This window comes from Schistocerca gregaria, chromosome 1, assembly GCF_023897955.1.
Source record: "Schistocerca gregaria isolate iqSchGreg1 chromosome 1, iqSchGreg1.2, whole genome shotgun sequence".
NCBI classification, from domain to species: Eukaryota; Metazoa; Arthropoda; class Insecta; order Orthoptera; family Acrididae; genus Schistocerca; species Schistocerca gregaria.
The window spans coordinates 799,072,400-799,093,346 of record NC_064920.1 but is presented as its reverse complement, the minus strand read 5'-3'; the positions used below and the strand labels follow the sequence as shown (position 1 = coordinate 799,093,346).

The window sequence follows — 20,947 nt, the reverse complement described above, 5'->3', positions numbered from 1 at the left end:
GTGTTGGGGCTTGTTCGAAACACAATTCCATGGACTACAGAAATCATGTGAGCACTGTGCATAAGCTACTAGATCCTGAACATGTAGCGACATGGTAGACATAGGTCACGACACTAAACAAAAAGGATGATAATTTTAAAACAGCCTTAACTTCATGAAAAATTTCCCAGGCAACACTGGTATTACTAAGCAAACAGATTTAAGAAGAAACGAGGTCATAATGCTGAAGGCATCTGACTCCGAACACGCGATATGTAGACTTCACACAAAGCCGAGACTATTCAACTGCTCTCCCATATAAAACTAATTAAAATGATCATAATACGAAATGGCATAGCGCCCATCCTGTCAAACTAATATCCACATACAGCAGACTGTTCGCTTATACAAGTTAAGATAACATATTGAAATACCTGAATCCAGACTGGAACGAACCAGTCCACGAAAGGCACCCAAATAGTGACTAAATTGTCGAACGTGGCTTTAACCAAAACGGTACCACTGTCAAATCGCAGTGTTGTGGAGTGAGTTACGTTGACCCCGATTACGGCATGACAAAATATGAACATAGTTTTTATCTTTGGCTGTGGTAAACTACCCCACCAAGTTAAGCTAGAAATATTTTAGACCATCCACGCTGTGATTGCTTGACAAAACATTTGAATTGCAGAAACACTCACATCCACCACTCATGATTAAACGTAGGATTGAACAGCAAATGATATTTACAGACAAACAAATGAACAGACTGGGTTATCTGTTCACCAGATGACCCAGTAACTCGAAATGAGCGACATGTTTCACGAAAGTATGCAAGATGCAAGATGAATAGTGAGGACGGGGGCTATGAAACTATTCTGATTGAAACGACTCAGTACTATCATATGACTATTTCTTAAACAGTTCAAATCCTGTTTACTGATAGTAGATACTGAAGGTTAATAGTTTAACTCTAACGACTTTATAAGGTTTGAGTTCAAAGAGTTTATGTGATATTGTCGTTACACACCGCGACAGTTATCTGCCCCATTAAGAATCACCGTTAATGCTGTATCTGAACCCCCTGCAGTCGTACGTTGCCTATCAACTAGTGAGAGCAAAATATTGGCCTTTAACTGTCTTGCACTATCAAAATATTTCGCACATTGTCCGTTGAATATTACTTGGAGTTCGAAACTAAATTTCCATACACGCTGATCTTATCCGACCTTTCATGCAGTCTGACTTAGTTGGAACGTACTCTTCTTAGCTTTGTCCTCGGACAAAAAGTTCGTTGTGTCATATCGATGGAGCTGGCTGCACTTATAAGGACCAAGAACACTGTCCTCCCATCGCAACATTATTAGTTTGTTAATAACCGGTTCGCTACTCCAAGGGCAGTATTTGCAGATTTTAAAATAAGACAGCTGGTAGATCGCCATGGCCAATACAGACCTGCAGTGCATCGCAATGACGTCAGCACAGAACGTACTGGCCCACATCGCCCATTTAAGTGCCAAGATATCTTCTTTTGAAGATAGGCCGCACAACGTTGCGCTATTGGGGGGTGGGCAGCCACGGTGCTGCTACCACGTGTCCATCCTCATTTGTAATGAGTTGCTCTCTAACACTGTTGGAGATTAACACAGTTGTTTGTGTCCAGTAATACACTTGTCATAGCTGCTCACATGACATGATATTCTACTATACCATACCGATCATTTACCTCCAAGACTAGAGACGTTTACTTCACGAAGCCAACTGAAATTGTTTACAAGTGGGCATAGATACCAGGTTGATTGCCATTCTAATGATTCGGAAATAACTCCTAGAGTAAAAATTTCAAATGTTTTAGTAAGTTAAAAGGAATTACATTATGATTTCAGACCCCTCCACTATCAGTTTCGTAGCACAAATGAACATTGGGTACCCACATCACCTTGCATTGTTGGAATCAATGTGGAAGTTAATTTAGTAAACCCATGAGCGTTTCTCCTTTATGTGCAAACAGTACGTTAATCGTAAATTTCGCAAGAGAAATAATTGCCGTGGCAAGTTAAGGTTAATTAAACTGAAAAAGTCCGCCGCAGTAGCTGAATGGTCAGCGCATTGGAATGCCACGCGTGGGGGCCCAGGTTCGATTCCCGGCTGCGGAGTGAGATTTTCCCCCATCAGGGACTGGATGTTGTGCTGTCCTCCTCGACTGGGAACTCCCGGCCACTGACGCCATTCGTTCATTTCCATTTCCATACTGAAAACGTTTCTTGCATGCATTGGACTTTCACGAAAATTTCTCTCACATAACCTCACGTTTCACTGGGTCGTAGCTGAGTCTGTTTTCAAATTTTTTTTAACTATAAGAGTTACTAAATATCTCAATTGTCACAGTGTGTCCCTCTGCCTTTATTTATGTTTATGTGTCAAATTCGATGTTAGATTGCATTTTATTTGTCAAATATCTTTGTGATAAAAAACATCATTAATCTTGCTACACCTTGATGATTTTTTCGTAACATTGGTACATTAATCGTAATATCTACAAAGACAATAACCGTCTCTGCAAATATCACATGAATATTCAGGCACTTTGAGGAATGTTGTGATAAAGCCTCAGGTAGCTGCATACACAGTCACAGAAGCGACAAAGCTCCACAACTGAAAGTTTCCTCTAAACATTACTGATGCTCGCCAAGAAATATCGAATGGCTTTTATCCTGTGAAATATTGGCATTTGTCACACAACTCGTCAATAAATTCAAAGCCCACGAAGCATAACGTCCTGGGAACATTTCCTTATTCATACCAAACACTTTCGGAAGTATGTGAAGTCCTGGGATATAATTACCAACCCCAGAAAGACAGCTCTAAATGACACATATACCAAAAATTTAAAATTTCGAATTTGGAAGTAGCGTGTCCACTGAAGACGGGTGAACTTCCGTATGGTCAGTGATAATAGTTCACTATTACTTATCGCATATACGTTTTTATGCATGCTCTCAGTCACTTCCAGAATGCTTTTACTGTCAGTCTCAGGCAATTTGTGTTATTACTAATATCACTTTTCTATTCATTAAGACTGTACTCCGGGTCCAGCTTCAGTAGGTTTCACAAGACACCACAGTCAGCTGACCCTGTTAGTTTGCTAAATCTGTGTTATACATCTGCCTTCATTCTTTCAGTGGGCTACACAATTAAGTACATAAATGGTGCACGCTGTGTTACAGCATATGTTCTTACGGGAGAGGCCCCACGATGCACCAAACAAGGATAAGCAGCTGTGGTGGGTGCCCATCATGTTGATGTCCCGAGACGACATGGACGTCTCTACACTGACCACGACAACCTGGATGCAGGAGCAGCGGGAGATCAGCATTGCAGATATGCCCACTGAAGACGCCTTCGTCGTCGTAAACCCAGAGGAAATCGGTGAGCAAATAATTATTTTCCTCTATCAGAGAACTTATTTTCCGTGAACACAGCTATGAGTGCGCCTCACACCTAAAGTCTACACATACAAGGCGCGATAGAAAGATCCCTTTTCAGTTTGTTGCTTGAGCGTATACGTAAAATAGCGCGATTCAAATGCGGGTACATTAGCACCAACATGTAGGCAAGGAATCAGCGTGCCATTCCTTTCTTTCTGACGAGCAAGCGGTAATTGCGGAAAAGTGAACTAAGGCGACGTTATTAGCGAAGGCATACAATGAGGACCAATGTCCTATTATTCGTTTCTTGCTTCCGAAGGAAAGGTACTGGTAGACACCCTTCGCAGAATTAAAAATGTGTGTGCGGCAGAATGTCTGTCGAAAACCACCTTTGTGGAATGGTGAGCCAAGTTCCGCGCTGATCTCGATTCGACACGAGACGCCGATCTATCTGGGAGATAAACCTCATCCATTATGGGTAAGTGGAAACATTCGAGAACCACCCTATAGTTATGATCTCTTCCCATGCGACTGTCACGCCTTCGGATCCTTAAACAGTAGGTTGAAGGGTGGATGATTTACGTCGGTCGAGGCTGTGAAACAGGCTGTTACAGATTTCTTCAAGCAGCAGTACACTGAATATTATCACATGGGTATCTTGAACCGGGTGCGTCGGTGGCATGATTGCCTCAATGCTCACGGCGATTCTGGACCGCATGGTCTATGAACGGAAACGTTTTGATCACCCGTTATATATCTACACCTATCGTACTCTGCAAGCCACCTGATGGTGTGTAGCGGAGGATACTTCTCGTACCAGTTACTGATCCCCCATTCCCTGTTCCACTCGCGAATGGTGGATGGGATGAATGATTCTCGTTAAGCTTTTGTATTAACTGTAATTTCTCCCATTTTTTCGTCGTGGTCATTCCGTGGGGTGTATGTGGGAGGAAGTAATATGTTGTCCGACTCGTCCAGGAAGTTCTCTCTCGAAATTTCAATAGTAAACCTCTCCGTGTTGCACAACGCCTCTCTTGTAGCGCCTGCCACTGAACTTTGTTGAGCATCTCCGTAACACTCCCGGGCTGACTAAACGATCCTCTGACGAAACGCGCCTCTCTTCTTTGGATCTTTTCTATCTCTTCTATCAGTGCTATCTGATAAAGATCACAGACTAATGAACAACACTCAAGAATTGGTTGAAGAAGCGCCTTTTAAGCCACGTCCTTTGTGGATGAGTTACAGTTTCTTAAGATTCTTTCTAGCAATTTCAGTGTGGAATCTGCTTTTCTACTGCTTCCTTTTATGTAATCATTCCACTTAAGGTCGCTTGGATAGTTAGTCCTAGGTATTTTACAAAAGATATTGTTTCCAACAATTTATGATCAGTAGTGTAGTTATTTAAATGTTTCCCTGAGACATTTAAGTCTCTTTTTATTATCTACGATAACGACTGAAGTACACGAAATCAATTAAAATTTCTGTTGCGGCGGGTCTTCTTGCTTAGGTAGTTCGTGCAGCAATGTTAGCCATCGTACTGCGGTGTAGTTTCGATTTTGTTCCGTTAAGCGCAACGTTTAGAGTTCCGTCCGGAAGGAAGTCTTCAACGCAGTCGTAAATCTGGTCCAGTACTCCGTAAGTTCGTATTTTTTCCAGTAGACAATAGTGCGGGACGGCTTTAAATGCCTTCTTGCAGTCAAAGAACACAGTATCGACCTGAGCGCCGTTGTCTACAGCGCTGTGGATCTCATGCAGGAACGGAGAGAGCTGAGTTTAGGAAGATCTCTATTTGCGGAATCCATGTTGATTACAATAGAGGAGGTTTCGTTCTTCAAAAACGTCATAATTCTTGAGCATAAAACATGGTCCGTAATTCTACAACAGTCTGACGTCAACCATATAGGCCTAAAATTGTGTGGATCTGTTTTACGATCTTTCTTGAAAATGGAAATGACGTGCGCTTTTTCCAGTCGTTAGGTACGCTTTGTTGCTCAAGCGACCGGCAATAAACTGCTGTTAGAAAGGGAGCAAGTTCCTATCTTGTCTAGTCCTGATGCCTTTCCGCTGCTATGTAATTGTAGTTGCTTTTATATTCCGCCATCGGCTGCCTCAGTATTTGTCATTTCGACGTTCGTACGGTAACCGAAAGGAGGCACCGTTTTACGATCTTCCACGGTGAAACACTTTCGGATGACGGAATTCAGCAGTTTGGCGTGCTCTCTGTTATGTTCCGTTTCCATGCAGTATGGTCACTGAGAAAGTAAAGAGAGAGAGGTTATTTTCGTAACACCAAAGTTTTTTAGTGTTTTTGCTTCGATCTGTTGGGAAAATTTTACTTTGAAAGTCATTGAACGCATCTCTCATTGTTCTCCTTACGTGAATTTTCTCTTTTTTGAGCTTTTGTTTTTCACATTGGTTTTCACTTCTCTTGAATCTATTATTAAATTCTCTTTCATTACGTAGCAGTTTTCTAACATGGCTATTAAACCACGGTGTGTCTTTCCCATCCCTCAAGACTTGCCCTAAGATATTTGTATAAGGTGTGTTAAACGACGCTTTTGAATGGATTGTGCCGTTTGTACCCTGTCACTCTTGTTGAACAAAAATATTTTCCTACCTTTCTTAAGATTCATTGTAAGACCTGTAGTCATAGCTGCTATTACAGCTTTATGATCACTGATAGATTCCTGTACGTTACTGATTAGATAGGTACTGGTCTTATTGTTACGAGCAGGTCTGAGACGTTACCTTAACGACTTGATTCCTTAATTATCTGCTCGAAGTAGTTTTAGGACAAGACATTCAGAGTAATGTCACATGATTCTGTGTCTCTGAGACCAGGTTTGATAGCATGACTGACCTAGTCTATACCAGACAAGTTGTAGTCACCCCCTATTGCAACGGCATGCTCAGGAAAATTGCTAACGACATTTTGCAAATTCTCTCTGAGATGCTCTACCACTACAGCTTCTATCCCAGGCACCGGCCGGAGTGGCCGAGCGTTTCTAGGCGCAACAGTCTGGAAACGAGCGACCGCTACTGTCGCAGGTTCGAATCCTGCCTCGGGCATGGATGTATGTGATGTCCTTAGGTTAGTTAAGTTTAAGTAGTTCTAAGTTCTAGGGGACTGATGACCTCAGAAGTTAAGTCCCATAGTCCTCAGAGCCATTGGAACCATTTTTTCTATCCCAGGCGATCTATAAAAACATCCGATTACCATTTTGATCTACCTTTGTCACTTAACTTGACCCTGATTAATTCACATTCGGTATCAGTGATAACCTCGCTAGGTATAATCCAATTCTTTCGTGCAATAAATAGGCAGCTACCACTGGCGACTAACCTATCATCCGATAAATGTTCCAATCTGAACTTACGATTTCGTTCACTTTTGGTTCCAACCAATTTTCTGTTCTCGGTACTTTCAAGGCATTATTACAACCTTCAATAAGCGAAATTATTTCTTAGACCTCTCCTTGGTTGCTCCTACAGGTTGCAAGTATCATATTAACCTTTTCTGTCCGATATGTGAGGACGAGCACTCTCTGAGTACATTGCGGTGATTGTCGGTCACTTAACAGAAGAACAGAAAAACTCGGCGGAAGTGATTTAAAAGCAAAAACCTGACATAAAGGTCGTTAGACATGGAGTACCGGTCCAGCTGCAAGAGGGGGAGAACGAAACGGGCTATGACCTGGTCGAAGAAATGCTGTCGTATTTCATATGAAAGATTTTTGGGGAATGAAGAATTTTCTAAATCAGGTTGGCTGTACAGAAAAATGAGCATCGCATCTTTATCATTACAGCACTGAGATCGCTTTCATGTCGTTATTGTGTGACTTTCGTTCATGTGTCCCATCTAATATAGACATTTCCTTCATTTTCTAAAATGTTCAGCATATAAGAACGGATTTTTTTTAGCAAGTTGCACGTGTTGAAATGAAACCTAATGTTCACATGACGGAAACGAGATGCATTTTGTTTGCGGTACAGTTTGTGCAAGTTTACTCAAACCTTCTATCCGCCTGCAAACAATTCTGCTGATCATTTACGTCTATCCATATCATTGGCGACTATCTGCAGGCTTTTTAATGTTTTACAAAGCTAATCTCACCACATCACTGTGTCTCAGTTTGTTGGAAATCAGGAACGTTGTATCTTCTCTGCTAGTATCTGCTGGAAGTTGGTTATGCATCACTAAGATCGGTGGCAAGAATATCAGATCATTCGGCAACTTGTTGACCACTTCCTCAGATGTATGCAGGTAGGAATTCCAAGATATATGACATTGTTGGCAATTTAGCCAGCCGTGTGGTGCAGCCGTGCGGTCTGCGGCGGAATCTATTGTCTGCAGTTATTAGTACGCAGAGGCAGTGCTAATTTTATATTTAGAAACTGAGATTAGTCGAGGGAAGCACAGTCAGATGCTCAAAGATTCAAACATCGGACAGTGAAAGAGACCATCTGACCTGACATGAAAAATGAAAATGTCACAAAGTGACAAAAGACATTGGGATGAATGCAGGCGTCCGACTCAGGATTCAAAAACTGAGTCAAATACAGGATGATATTTTACAGAGCCATCCTCTGTGGTTGTATGGAGTTTGCGCCTGTAATTTACCCACACAGGGTGACAATGTAAAATTATGAGATTACGAGTAACTACTTGAAATCAGCTGATAGTGTGAAATGAATGACTGTGATCATAAAACAGCCAAGATAGGTAACGGAACTGAGTTCTAACAAATTAGTAGTTGTGGCATCCAGTATGAAAAAGCTTGTAGATAATAGTTGTCGTAAAGAGAGTCATAATCACTTGAGACTTGCTGCCATAACACTGTGCGCACTGAAGTTAATAATGAAGTAAATTAATGAATTAAACATAATAATTAAGAAAAGTAATTAGCTGGATAATATATTAATTATTGCAGTATTTTATTACACTAAGAATATTCGCGGCTGCCAGTCAGCATGGAGGGCTAAGCGAGCTCATCCTGTAAAGTGGAGGTGCAGTGCAGGCATACGGAAAAAGAACCCAAAGTAAAAGTTAAGACATAGATCCCAGGGGTGGACACCAGTTCACTTTGGTCCTGTTGACGAGTCCATCAGCAGACCCACTACAAAGCAGAAATAGTCTACCTTACATTTTATTGTGGCAGAAAGTAGAAAATTCGCAGCATGTATTAAAGTAACGTCTAGAGTTTGTCTCCAAGTCACTAAATTATTGAGAATGATATAATCACTTCTGTTAAGTTTGTAGAGTAGAAGATGAGATACTGGCGGAAGTAAAACTGTGAGGAGGGGTCGTGAGTCGTGATTGGGTGACTGAGTCTGTAGCACACTTGCCCGCTAAAGGCAAAGGTCCCGAGTTTGAATTCCGGCCTGGCAAGCAGTTTTAATCTGCCAGGAGCGCACACTTCTCTGCAGAGTGAAAAGTTCGTTCTGTTAGACGCAAGAAGTTAAAAGAGCGAAATTTACGTCGTGTGCAGCGCATTACTCCCCAGTATGAAGGTAGTAGGTTAGGCGCGCGGCCTGCTGGCAAGGTTTTCACTACTGAATTATTGTGATATTTCTGTCGCTGATGACCTTTTGGTCGTGACACGTAATTTAGTGGAACTTGTCGGCTTGGATAATATCTAATTACTTATTTCCGGGTTTACAAATAATCCTGTCGAACTTAGATATGTCCCTGATGGCAACGAGTCATAGCTGTATCTCCACAACGTAGATTCACTGTGCTATAGCATTGATAAAACAAAGTCTGGTGTGAGTAAAGTTTAACGTGTGGCCTCTGAGCCACTGGCGTTTGAACAATTTCTGTGAATTCTGATAAGCGCGGTCTTTGGTTTTGCTTCGGAGTAGTTACGAAACGGACAATCACTTATTTTGAAGACACTGAGCCACCACAATACATGTAATTTTTACCAGAATTAATTTGTCTTTAACTGTAGGTGTAGTAAAATTCCCCAGATGATGTTGTATGGAAAACTTACAAGGGGCGATAAAAACTTACCGTTTGAAGACCGAACTCTCCACTATCGGTATGCAAATCAGGCAAAACCGCCGTGAGCACTGAGGCAATTATCCCACCGTCACATCAGATTGAAGATACTCGTTTGTTAAATCACCGTGTCCCGCCGCGTGGAGAAGTTAGTAACTGCCTGCTGACATCCTCGTCCGACAGGAATCTTCGACCTTTGAGGATCTTTTTTTAAGAGACCGAAGACGTGATATTCGCATGGGGAGAGATCACGACTGTAGGGCTAATGCTCGAGTGTCCCACACTTGGGTTAGCGTAACTTCTGCTGGCCTCCCAAATCACCTGGTATCTTGTTCGGAATCGCGACGAACACGGAAATTAGCGCACCATTCTACAACTGGTTTTAGACAGATACGATGCCCCATACACACTCTTCAGTCTACCTGTATTTGTCCTTTGGCAGCAAGAAAAGAATAACTACATGTTGCTCCTGTGCTGTTTAGAAGAGATCTCCACCCCCTCGTACTTTTACGGATTTATGGACAACCGTGAAGGATTCATGATGTTAGTTCCCTCGAACACTACTTCAGACATTAGTCGAGTCCACGCCACATCGTGTTGCGGCACTTTCGCATGCTTGCTGGCGCCCTATACGATATTAGGCAGGAGTATCAGTTTCTTTGGCTCTTCAGTGTAGGGTGCATGCAAGTGCTACTCTGAGATGAAGAGATTGGCACAACAGCCGTATCAAACCAGTCACAATACTAATGACTCAAAGAATAAAACGTTCGACGGTATGTCGTCAATTAGTGTATGACACTGTAATGTCTCTCAGAGTCGGCCAAAGAAAAAAAAGTTGTTCTCTTGTATAGTATCAATCTGACCACACTAACCTAGAGTAGCTCGTGTCCTGTAGACCCCCACAGCCACTTCGCCGTTAAGTATCCGCGTCGGGCAGGCATGTTCATGGTGAACTACGACGCGGCCAACTGGCGCCTGCTGGCGGAGTACCTGGAGGCGAGCGCGGCGAAGGACTCGGGGCTGCGGCCGCTGCCGGCGCTGACGCGCGCCAAGCTGGTGCACGACGCGTGGAACCTGCTGCTGGCGGGCGAGCTGGCGCCCGCGCCCGCGCTCGCCGTCATGCGCTTCCTCGCCGTCGGCGCCGAGCGCGACCCTCGCGTCTGGGAGGCCTTCTTCAACGCCGCCGACCACCTCGGCCGGCGCCTCTCCGGCACCTACGTCGACGACAAATTCAAGGTCGGTTGCTACTATGTAATGCTACGAGTACATTTAGGGAGACCTTGACCGCAATGTTTTTCACGGCGCTTTTCGTACAATGTTAATAAAAAAAAGGTTCAAATGTGTGTGAAATCTTATGGGATTTAACTGCTAAGGTGACCAGTCCCTAAGCTTACACACTGCTTAAGCTAAATTATCCAAAGGACGAACACACACACCCATGCCCGAGGTAGGGCCGGGACCAGCCGCACAATCCATGACTGCACCGCCTAAGACCGCTCGGCTAATCCCGCGCGGCACAGTGTTAATCATTCTTCGTTTTAACGCCAATGGGGGGAACTACACTACTCTGCCAAACATAAGGACAATATACACTCTCCAGTACATTAATGTGACGTATTGTATTGTATGTTAACCAGGGACCTAGAAACGATGGAGAGGCTGCGTCTCCGCCACAGCCGCAGTGGTCCACAACCCCACTACTGCAGTCCACTGCACCGCTCCTCCGCCCCACACTGAACCACTCTTTCGGTCTTTCAGGGTTATTGTGCGGTTCGGTCCCCAGTGGACCCCCACCCCCCCCCCCCCCCTTCCCCCAGGGAACGTCTCACACTAGACGAGTGTAACCATTATGTTTGCATGGTAGAGTAATGGTAGTGTACATGTACGTTTTGTTTGCGAACCAATCGCAGACATAGTGTAGCTGAGGCGGAGTAAGGGGAACCAGCCCGCATTCGCCGAGGCAGTTGGAAAACCGCCTAAAAACCATCCACAGACTGGCTGGCTCACCGGACCTCGACGCAAGTCCGCCGGACGGATTAGTGCCGGGGACCAGGCGCTACTTGTCAGTCCGAAAATATGACTATATAACCACCTTCTCACGGCAGCTATCGCCGAGAAGTTCTAGGCGCTTCAGTCCGGAGCCGCGATGCTGCTACGGTCGCAGTTTCGAATCCTGCCTCGGGCGTGGATGTGTGTGATGTCCTTAGGTTAAGTAGTTCTAAGTCTAGAGGACTGATGGCCTCAGATGTTAAGTCCCATAGTGCTTAGAGCCATTTAACCATCTTTTGAAACGCGAGACGTGTACAAAGAGAGGTATTGAGGTTCTGGAACGTACCGACAGCGATGTGGAGCGGTACTGACAAGGATGTGGTACTATTTCGACCCTAGTACCAAGTGCATCTGCTTCTCAGTTGAGGATCCAAGACGTGAGTAACCCGACTGAGGAAGTCCCGCAGATTCTCGTTTGGACTTAAATCTGCGGCTATAGATACCGCGATAATGAATAGCTTAGTAGGCAGTTCAGTTACAGAAGAATGTACATCTGTAAGAGGGGCAATAACAGAAATTGAAAAGAAAACGTAAGTGCCAAGAAGCTGACTGCGAAGAAACCAGGGGTAACAGAAGAAAGATTTCACTTGATCGATGAACGAAGGAAGTACAACAACGCTCAAGAAAATCAATACAGTAAACTCATCCTGGTGTTCTTCGAACCACGCACATACACTGCGAGCTGTGTGACACGTTGAATTGTCCTGTCGGTAGACGCCATGTCGTCGAAGAAGAACAAACTGCATGCAGGGGTGAACATGGTCCTCAAGGACAGATTCGTACTTTTATTGATCCATTGTGCCTTCCAGAATGATAAGATCACCCAGGGAATGCCCTCCGGCCTGGACGCTTCCGTCGATTTTTGCAAGATGTTTGCCTACAGACATGTCATGCCTTACATGCCAAATGCCTTGTATCCAATGGACCATGAAACATGCCGGCCTGGTGTGGCCGAGAGGTTCTAGCCGCTACACTCTGGAACTGGGCGTCCGCTACGGTCACAGGTTCGAATCCTACCTCGGGCATGGGTGTGTGTTATGTCCTTAGGTGAGTTAGGTTTAAGTACTTCTAAGTTCTAGGGGACTGATGAACTCAGAAGTTAAGTCTCATAGTGTTCAGAGCCATTTGAAGCATTTTGAACCATAAAACATGATTCATCTGAAAAGACTACCGGGACGTCCAGTTCAGATACTGGCGTGCAAATTCCAGCCTTCGTCGCCGATGAACAGCAGTAACCAAGCGTGTCTACTGCGCAGGTCCACATGTCGCAACGTTCGCTGAGCTGTTTCGGCGCCGGTTTTTGCCATGCATGGGAGGGGAAAGCGGGGGAATTTGGTCCATCTCAGGCATTTTGGCTACAACTCTCACTCTTTAGCACCTGGAGGCTCCAGTTTTCGTTTAGCATTAGCCACATGTGTTTACTGTAACATATTTTTAAACATTGAATGTGCAGCTACACATTTCAGAAAAATGTAATAATTGTCATTCGCCAAGTGTACAAGTTAGTTGGGTCAACAACATATTCCTGTCATGTGACACACATGCCGTTACCAATGTCTTGTGGAATATATCAAACGTGTTTTCCTGTGGAGGAATCGGTTGACCTATGACCTTGCGATCAAATGTTTTCGGTTCCCATTGGAGACGCACGTCCTTTCGTCTACTAATCGCACGTTTTTGCGGTGCGGTCGCAAAACAGACACTAAACTTATTACAGTGAACAGAGACGTCAATGAACGGACAGATCGTAACTTTGCGAAAATAAATTCTTCACTCGACGGAAGACTTGAAACAAGGACCTCTCGTTCCGCAGCTCCTCACGCTAACCACGGGACTACGGCGCTCCTGAGCTCATACTCTCCTTCATGTTACCTATCTTGCGCATGGAATACTCAGTTTGTATATTTTGCTTATTTTTTTCATAGTTCCACACAACTTCTTCCTGTTTTCTCGATTGATCTGTGTTCAGTTTTTCAAGACCTATCCACTGTGCCAACTTATAACTAAATCTGAAGGGGGTGCGATGGGGAGCTTCCCTTTTTAGAAACTAGAGATGAAATATCAGAAGAAACAAAGACAAAAGACACTCTTGCTTCTAGCGCGAACAACTGGCAAATTTCGGCCTCGCTATTTGTATGGTTATTTGTATAACTGGGCACAGGATGGTATAATCGATAAGATAAGGCTAGTTCTAACAGTTGAAGACATATTGACAACCACGGCGGCATATTAACACTTTACAAACCTAGCTTCCAATCTTGCCCCTAACGCCAATGATCATGCCCATTTGGACCTCGAATAAATGACACCTTTTGTGGATTACGATAACGACTGCACTGTTTTCTGCGTCCCCTCAACAAGCTTTATATAACTTCCGTTGCTGGTGTTGCCACATCCCTTCTGGAAAAGTGGTGGTCCCATTAATGTGACTGGGCAGTGTAAATAAAGTAACATAAATTATTAAGAACTCGGTGGAAATGAATGAAACTTCGGGAGCATATTGCCAAAGGTTATCCACTCACGCATAGAAAGTTGGACGTTACATGGGATGAAGTCATCGCGACTACAGGGGCTGGCGTCGAAACACGGGGCAAATGAAGGCACTGGAAAAGTCAGTCAGCAAGTAGCTACGTAGCACTGTGGTGATGGTCTTCACTACAACATGGCCTGGAGACAACAATCAGACGACTCCACACGGGAAATAATGATCGGGAAACTGGGAGAAAGACGAAGTGTAACGAGTGCAGCCCAGGACTTTGGTACTGCTCATAGCTTTGTTTGACGTGGATGGGAAGCGTTCTGAAACACACGCACAGGTACCTGAAGGAGAGGAGGTGGTCGGCCGCAGTCAACTACAGCACCAGATGATCGCTACACTGTGCAACAGGCAAAAAGCGATCTACGCCAGGCAGCGGGTGCAATTGTAGCCACTATGACAGGCCTGCAAGGCTCGCAAACTCACGCTCCACAGTGGAACGACGACTTGCACTTTGGCCGGCTGCTGTGGCCGAGCGGTTCTAGCCGCGCAGTCCGGAACCGTGCGACTGCTACGGTCGCAGGTTCGAATCCTGCCTCTGGCATGGATGTGTGTGATGTCCTTAGGTTAGTTAGGTTTAAGTAGTTCTAAGTTCTAGGGGACTGATGACCTAAGATGTTAAGTCCCATAGTGCTCAGAGCCATTTGAACCATTTGAACCACCCTTGTGGCCAGCACGAGACCACTTTGCAGAGCAGACATTTCCGTCCGTGGTGATCTCAAACTCTATTAAGAAGCGTGTTTCGCATTTTGTATAGCTGTGACTTCACGTGATTATTTTCTCTGAATGAAAGTGTCACTTCTGTTCGTCTCATCGCACATTTCTTTCAGTTACCTTCTGAACTCCACTGAAATTCACTGTAGCAGTTCCTTCTAACAATGGTCCAAGTTTCATCGAACTATGTTACTTGACAGTGATACGTCATGCGAATCTTACTTGCGTCCATAAGTTTTGCTTTGGTGTATTGCGGATTGCGGTCGCAACTCGGTCCTAGGGACACCAACACTTTCCTGGCTAATGGTCCCCGTGAAAGAAATGTGTGTTGCGTGGCTACATAATGGAACCAGGAAGGAGAATGACCTACGTGCTCAGGTGGAAGGTCTCTGGTATCGCCGAACGCAGCAAAGCAAACCCATCCACCGTAATGTTTGCTGCGAAGCACGTGGGTTACATGGAGTGGTGGTGGAACCGCAGCGATTCCGGGAACGCTGAGGCTATGTATGAACATCTGGCATATGAGAGCTGTTTAGAGCTGCAAAGAGTTGCTTTCCTTTGGAAAAGGATGTGTGATTTCCAGACGACGGCTTTATCAGAAATACACCTCGGAGGACCTAGCAATGAAGTGAGGCGGCATGAGAACCTAGTGAGTGCTCGATTGTACGGACTTAGTGAGATAACCAGTTAAAGGAGTAAGAAGGTAGAAAGTGTGTCTGAGAGTAACAGCGGCACGGGGAAGGCAGGGGACTTGCGATAGAATCAGTACGAAGTAAGTGGTTGGGAGTCCCACATAAAGCAAGGAAGGTGCAGACACACAATGGTTACATTTGTCAGCTATTATGAGACAATACAATAGAAGAAGAATGGGTAGCTTTGAGGGATGAAGCAGTGCAGGCAGCAGAGGATCAAGTAGGTAAAAAGACGAGGGCTAGTAGAAATCCTTGGGTAACAGAAGAAATATTGAATTTAATTGATGAAAGGAGAAAATATAAAAATGCAGTAAATGAAGCAGGCAAAGAGGAATACAAACGTCTCAAAAATGACATCTACAGAAAGTGCAAAATGGCTAAGCAGGGATGGCTAGAGGACAAATGTAAGGATGTAGAGGCTTATCTCACTAGGGGTGAGATAGATACTGCCTACAGGAAAATTATAGAGACCTTTGGAGAAAACAGGACCACTTGTATGAATATTAAGAGTTCAAATGGAAACCCAGTTCTAACCAAAGAAGGGAAACCAGAAAGGTGGAAGGAGTATATAGAAGGTCTATACAAGGGCGATGTACTTGAGGACAATATTATGGAAATGGAAGAGGATGTAGATGAAGATGAAATGGGAGATACGATACTGCGTGAAGAGTTTGACAGAACACTGAAAGACCTGAGTCGAAACAAGGCCCCCGGAGTAGACAACATTCCATTGGAACTACTGACGGCCTTGGGAGAGCCAGTCCTGACAAAACTCTACCATCTGGTGAGCAAGATGTATGAGACAGGCGAAATACCCTCAGACTTCAAGAAGAATATAATAATTCCAATCCCAAAGAAAGCAGGTGTTGACAGATGTAAAAATTACCGAACTATCAGTTTAATAAGTCACAGCTGCAAAATACTAACGCGAGTTCTTTACAGACGAATGGAAAAACTAGTAGAAGCCGACCTCGGGGAAGATCAGTTTGGATTCCGTAGAAATGTTGTAACACGTGAGGCAATACTGACCCTACGACTTATCTTAGAAGCTAGATTAAGGAAGGGCAAACCTATGTTTCTAGCATTTGTAGACTTAGAGAAAGCTTTTGACAATGTTGACTGGAATACTCTCTTTCAAATTCTGAAGGTGGCAGGGGTAAAATACAGGGAGCGAAAGACTATTTACAATTTGTACAGAAACCAGATGGCAGTTATAAGAGTCGAGGGACATGAAAGGGAAGCAGTAGTTGGGAAGGGAGTGAGACAGAGCTGTAGTCTATCCCCGATGTTATTCAATCTGTATATTGAGCAAGCAGTGAAGGAAACAAAAGAAAAATTCGGAGTAGGTATTAAAGTCCATGGAGAAGAAATAAAAACTTTGAGGTTCGCCGATGATATCGTAATTCTGTCAGAGACAGCAAAGGACTTGGAAGAGCAATTGAATGGAATGGATAGTGTCTTGAAAGGAGGATATAAGATGAACATCAACAAAAGCAAAACGAGGATAATGGAATGTAGTCGAATTATGTCGGGTGATGCTGAGGGAATTAGATTAGGAAGTGAAAGACTTAAAGTAGTAAAGGAGTTTTCCTATTTGGTGAGCAAAACAACTGATGATGGTCGAAGTGGAGAGGATATAAAATGTAGACTGGCAATGGCAAGGAAAGCGTTTCTGAAGAAGAGAAGTTTGTTAACATCGAGTATAGATTTAAGTGTCAGGAAGTCATTTCTGAAAGTATTTGTATGGAGTGTGGCCATGTATGGAAGTGAATCATGGACGATAAATAGTTTGGACAAGAAGAGAATAGAAGCTTTCGAAATGTGGTGCTACAGAAGAATGCTGAAGATTAGATGGGTGGATCACATAACTAATGAGGAAGTATTGAATCGGATTGGGGAGAAGAGAAGTTTGTGGCACAACTTGACCAGAAGAAGGGATCGGTTGGTAGGACATGTTCTGAGGCATCAAGGGATCACCAATTTAGTATTGGAGGGCAGCGTGGAGGGTACAAATCGTAGAGGGAGACCAAGAGATGACTACACTAAGCAGATTCAGAAGGATGTAGGTTGCAGTAGGTACTGGGAGATGAAGAAGCTTGCACAGGATAGAGTAGCATGGAGAGCTGCATCAAACCAGTTTCAGGACTGAAGACCACAACAACAACAACATGAGACGACCAGGATCGTTGAATTTGTGTACTTTGTGAAGTAGCTAAAAGGAGGGGAGGGGGGAGGGAATTGTATAAACAGTAAAGTGCATAAAGGGTAAAATGCTGAAGGGAACTCGCTATTAATTACAGATGTAATTGTTTTGTAGAAGCCTGGAAGACATGTTATTTTGGCTGTAGTCCGAGAGTTGCTGAGATTAAGTTCAACCTTATTTTGTAAAGAGTGTTAAGGTATGGAGACGCCAAAAAACAAAAATTAATGAAATATCTTCACATTGAATTTATACTGCTGTGTCCTTTTTTAAAAGTTAGTCTTTTCCTCATAATGTGTTTTCAGGTGTTTTGTGTTGTTCTATGTGTGCGCCGTAAATTTTTGTGTGATTGATATGACTGAACGAAGAGGTGTCCATCTAATTTTATTTATTGTTGTACTGCTTCCAGCGTTGATATTCCTGGCGTCCACCGATCGTATGAACGAATGCTGGGTCTTCGAGAGAGAGGCGTCTGTAACTTCCATTTAAAAAATTAACTTCTCTCACCTGAGGTGAAAATTTTATAGTGAGACCAGCGAGCGAATTAACTGCAGTTAGTAGGGGTAGAATGAGCCCGCTGAATGGGAATATTTTTATTTATGTGGCTAAATAATGAGGAAGAATGTCATAGCTGCTCTTCTGTACCGATTGTATGCCTGTCCGTTTACAAAAACCAACCGAACCACAGACAACAGCAAGACACCAATTAATCGAAACGTTTATCGTCATTTGTTTCGTAACCCGCAGATCCGCGCCACGCGCGTGCGCCCCGTCGCCTACCTCCCCCCAAAAAACCCAGCAATTGTTGTGACATCAATGTAAAAGTAACACCACGAGAGAAAGGTTAATAGTTTTGTTTGGAACTGAAAGGCAGTAGTTCTGCAGGTGAAAAATTTACTTAGTCTTCGACATAGTAGCATTTTAGACAACATCTAATATTCGATCCCTCAAGCTTGTTTTTGGAAGATTTACACAATATCTATCACTGGCCTGCTATAAATTTCTTCGTAGGACTCAAAACCGTTTCCATAAATTTCCTTACATGTGGAAGCCGATCGAGTTTAGAGAAGGTTAAACATGGTTAACACCGTGAATATGGGAATAATTTGTACCTGAAACCCTTCAGTTTTCCTATTGCCAAGCCTATTTTCTGGGCAGATATATTCCATCGATGTAAGATGATGCAGTCTGGGCCTCTAATAGCGTTTTTTTTCATCCATGTGATGTAGAAGACTTACTTAGTATTTGGCAGGAATTGTTTTATACTTTAAAGCGTAAATGGAAACAAGAATCACTTATGCCTCAGATAACACTCTGCATAAACAGATACCCCATGGAATCGACTTGATCAGTTATGGTGCAGGGTAACAGCTGATTAGTTGCTATTTCGTTTCTGGAGTGAAGGTGTGGATGCACGTTGAAACTAATCAGTGTACAAAATCAGTCCACTACTTTATCAAACATTTCAAACATTAGAAAATATACTTATTCTCAGATTCTAGATAGTTGTTTTACTGTCTCAAAATGGTCAGTTTCGGGTAGAGTTGCCCATCTTCAGATCATTGCCTACACGAATATTTTTTCCATGTAGGAAAGCGTCATTCGGCTTTTGATAACTTCAAGTGAAACAGTTTTTTGTATCTTTGACTCACTTATTTTGCCGCTGCGCGTTGCGATGGTTCACACCATCGCCCCCGGAAGGGAAGTGGTTAGTTACATAGCTGTTGTGTTTGTAAAGAGTACAGACTCATTTCCACAGCAGCTGGCCACACCGTTCTTTTATTTTTGTCAAAGCTTATTCTCTGTATACCAGGGGCGAAAGTTTCCATCCCTTTTTAATACGAGCACTTCATTCTTGGTCTTCCGTTCTGATTGTTCGCTATTTGTTTTTTGTAAGCATTTCATGTTACCAACTTTCCTTATAACTTACACCCATTTTACTGAGAAGTTCAAACATTTAGCACCATTTTACATTAACGAACGCGCTTCCTGGATCGATTAATTCTGTGAAAATCTCTTTATTTTTCCCAAGTCTTGCTTTCATTACACAACTTGATAACTGCCTCTCTGTTGCCTTTGCCTTCCCGAAAATAAAAATGATCGTCATCTAACAGATACACAATTTTCTTTCCCAGTTTTTATATAATTTTTACCAGCAACTTTGGCTAATAAGGTGTTAAGCTGATTTCATAAATTCGCTCTTATCTTCGGGACTGTGTGGATCACATTCTTCCGATAGTCTGATGAAAGATATCGAGTGTCATAGGTTGCACAAACCAACTTCAATAGTCGTTTTGTTCACTCAATGATTTTATAAATTTCGAAGGAATGCTTTCCGCCTCAAGTGGTATAAAGTATGTGCTCAACACAGATTTTGGGAGTGTCTGTTGACTTTGGCAGGCGGCCATCGTGACAGCCTTACTGGATAGTAAGCACCATAGAGGTACGGCGAAGAACAGCGGAGCAGGCTGCAGTCATTGTACTGTAGTGGCGTCTGTGAAAATTTGAGTTACGTTTCTGCTTGTGTATTTTACTTCCTCTCCCGTTTTTGCTTTATTTTACTTACTTTCATTAGTGACACTGAATCTATATTGTCGTTTTACTGACAACGGTTATGTTTTTAGAACAATATTTTATTAAATGATTGTTATTAGATTTTATATACATGGTGATTTTTTCCACCGTGTACAGACTCTAGGTTTTGACCGATAAGAGGATACGGAATAAAGAAGGTCTAATAAACTTATGCCGGTAATTGCATGGCTTCCATGCTAGAGACTATTTATTCAACCATACTTTGTTACAGAGTCTGCGGTATAATACGCGCTGTACTACGCAGCCACAGTTACAGTATGCGTGGTTTCGCCGACCGTTGTGGTCGAGCGGTTCTAGGCGCTTCAGTCCGGAACCGCGATGCTGCTACGGTCGCAGGTTCGAATCCTGCCTCGGGCATGGATGTGTGTGATGTCCTTAGGTTAGTCAGGTTTAAGTAGTTCTAAATCTAGGGGACTCATGACCTCAGATGTTAAGTCCCCTAGTGCTTAGAGCCATTTGAATTTTGCGTGGTTTCCTCCTAGAGGGTGGTGGTTTCCTCATACGTCACGCACTAGCGCTCTCTCCTGTCATAGTAATAAGTAATGTTGTGTCCGAGTCACTTCTCTTGCTGACTCACCATGTGGTTCAGCGAATCGAGAGTTTGTCGACATGGTGTTCACTTACGGAAAGGCAAATGGCAGCGGGCGGCGAGCAGCAAGGTTGTATCAGGAGACCTATCCCCGCCGACAACAACCACGGTATTCAATGTCTGCAACAGCGTTTAGCCGTTTGTCTGAGAGGGGGTCGTTCAGC

General features: G+C 43.5%; 1 protein-coding gene across 1 annotated transcript in view; it reads left to right on the top strand.

Moving 5' to 3' along the window:
• Positions 1–20,947, top strand: part of LOC126269996 (aminopeptidase N-like) — a 244,468-nt gene that overhangs the window by 146,342 nt on the left and 77,179 nt on the right. Inside the window, exons 11-12 of the mRNA XM_049974035.1 lie at positions 3,207–3,408; positions 10,346–10,644. Of these exons, the coding sequence (XP_049829992.1) occupies positions 3,207–3,408; positions 10,346–10,644 (501 nt within the window). The remainder of the gene's footprint in view (positions 1–3,206; positions 3,409–10,345; positions 10,645–20,947) is intronic.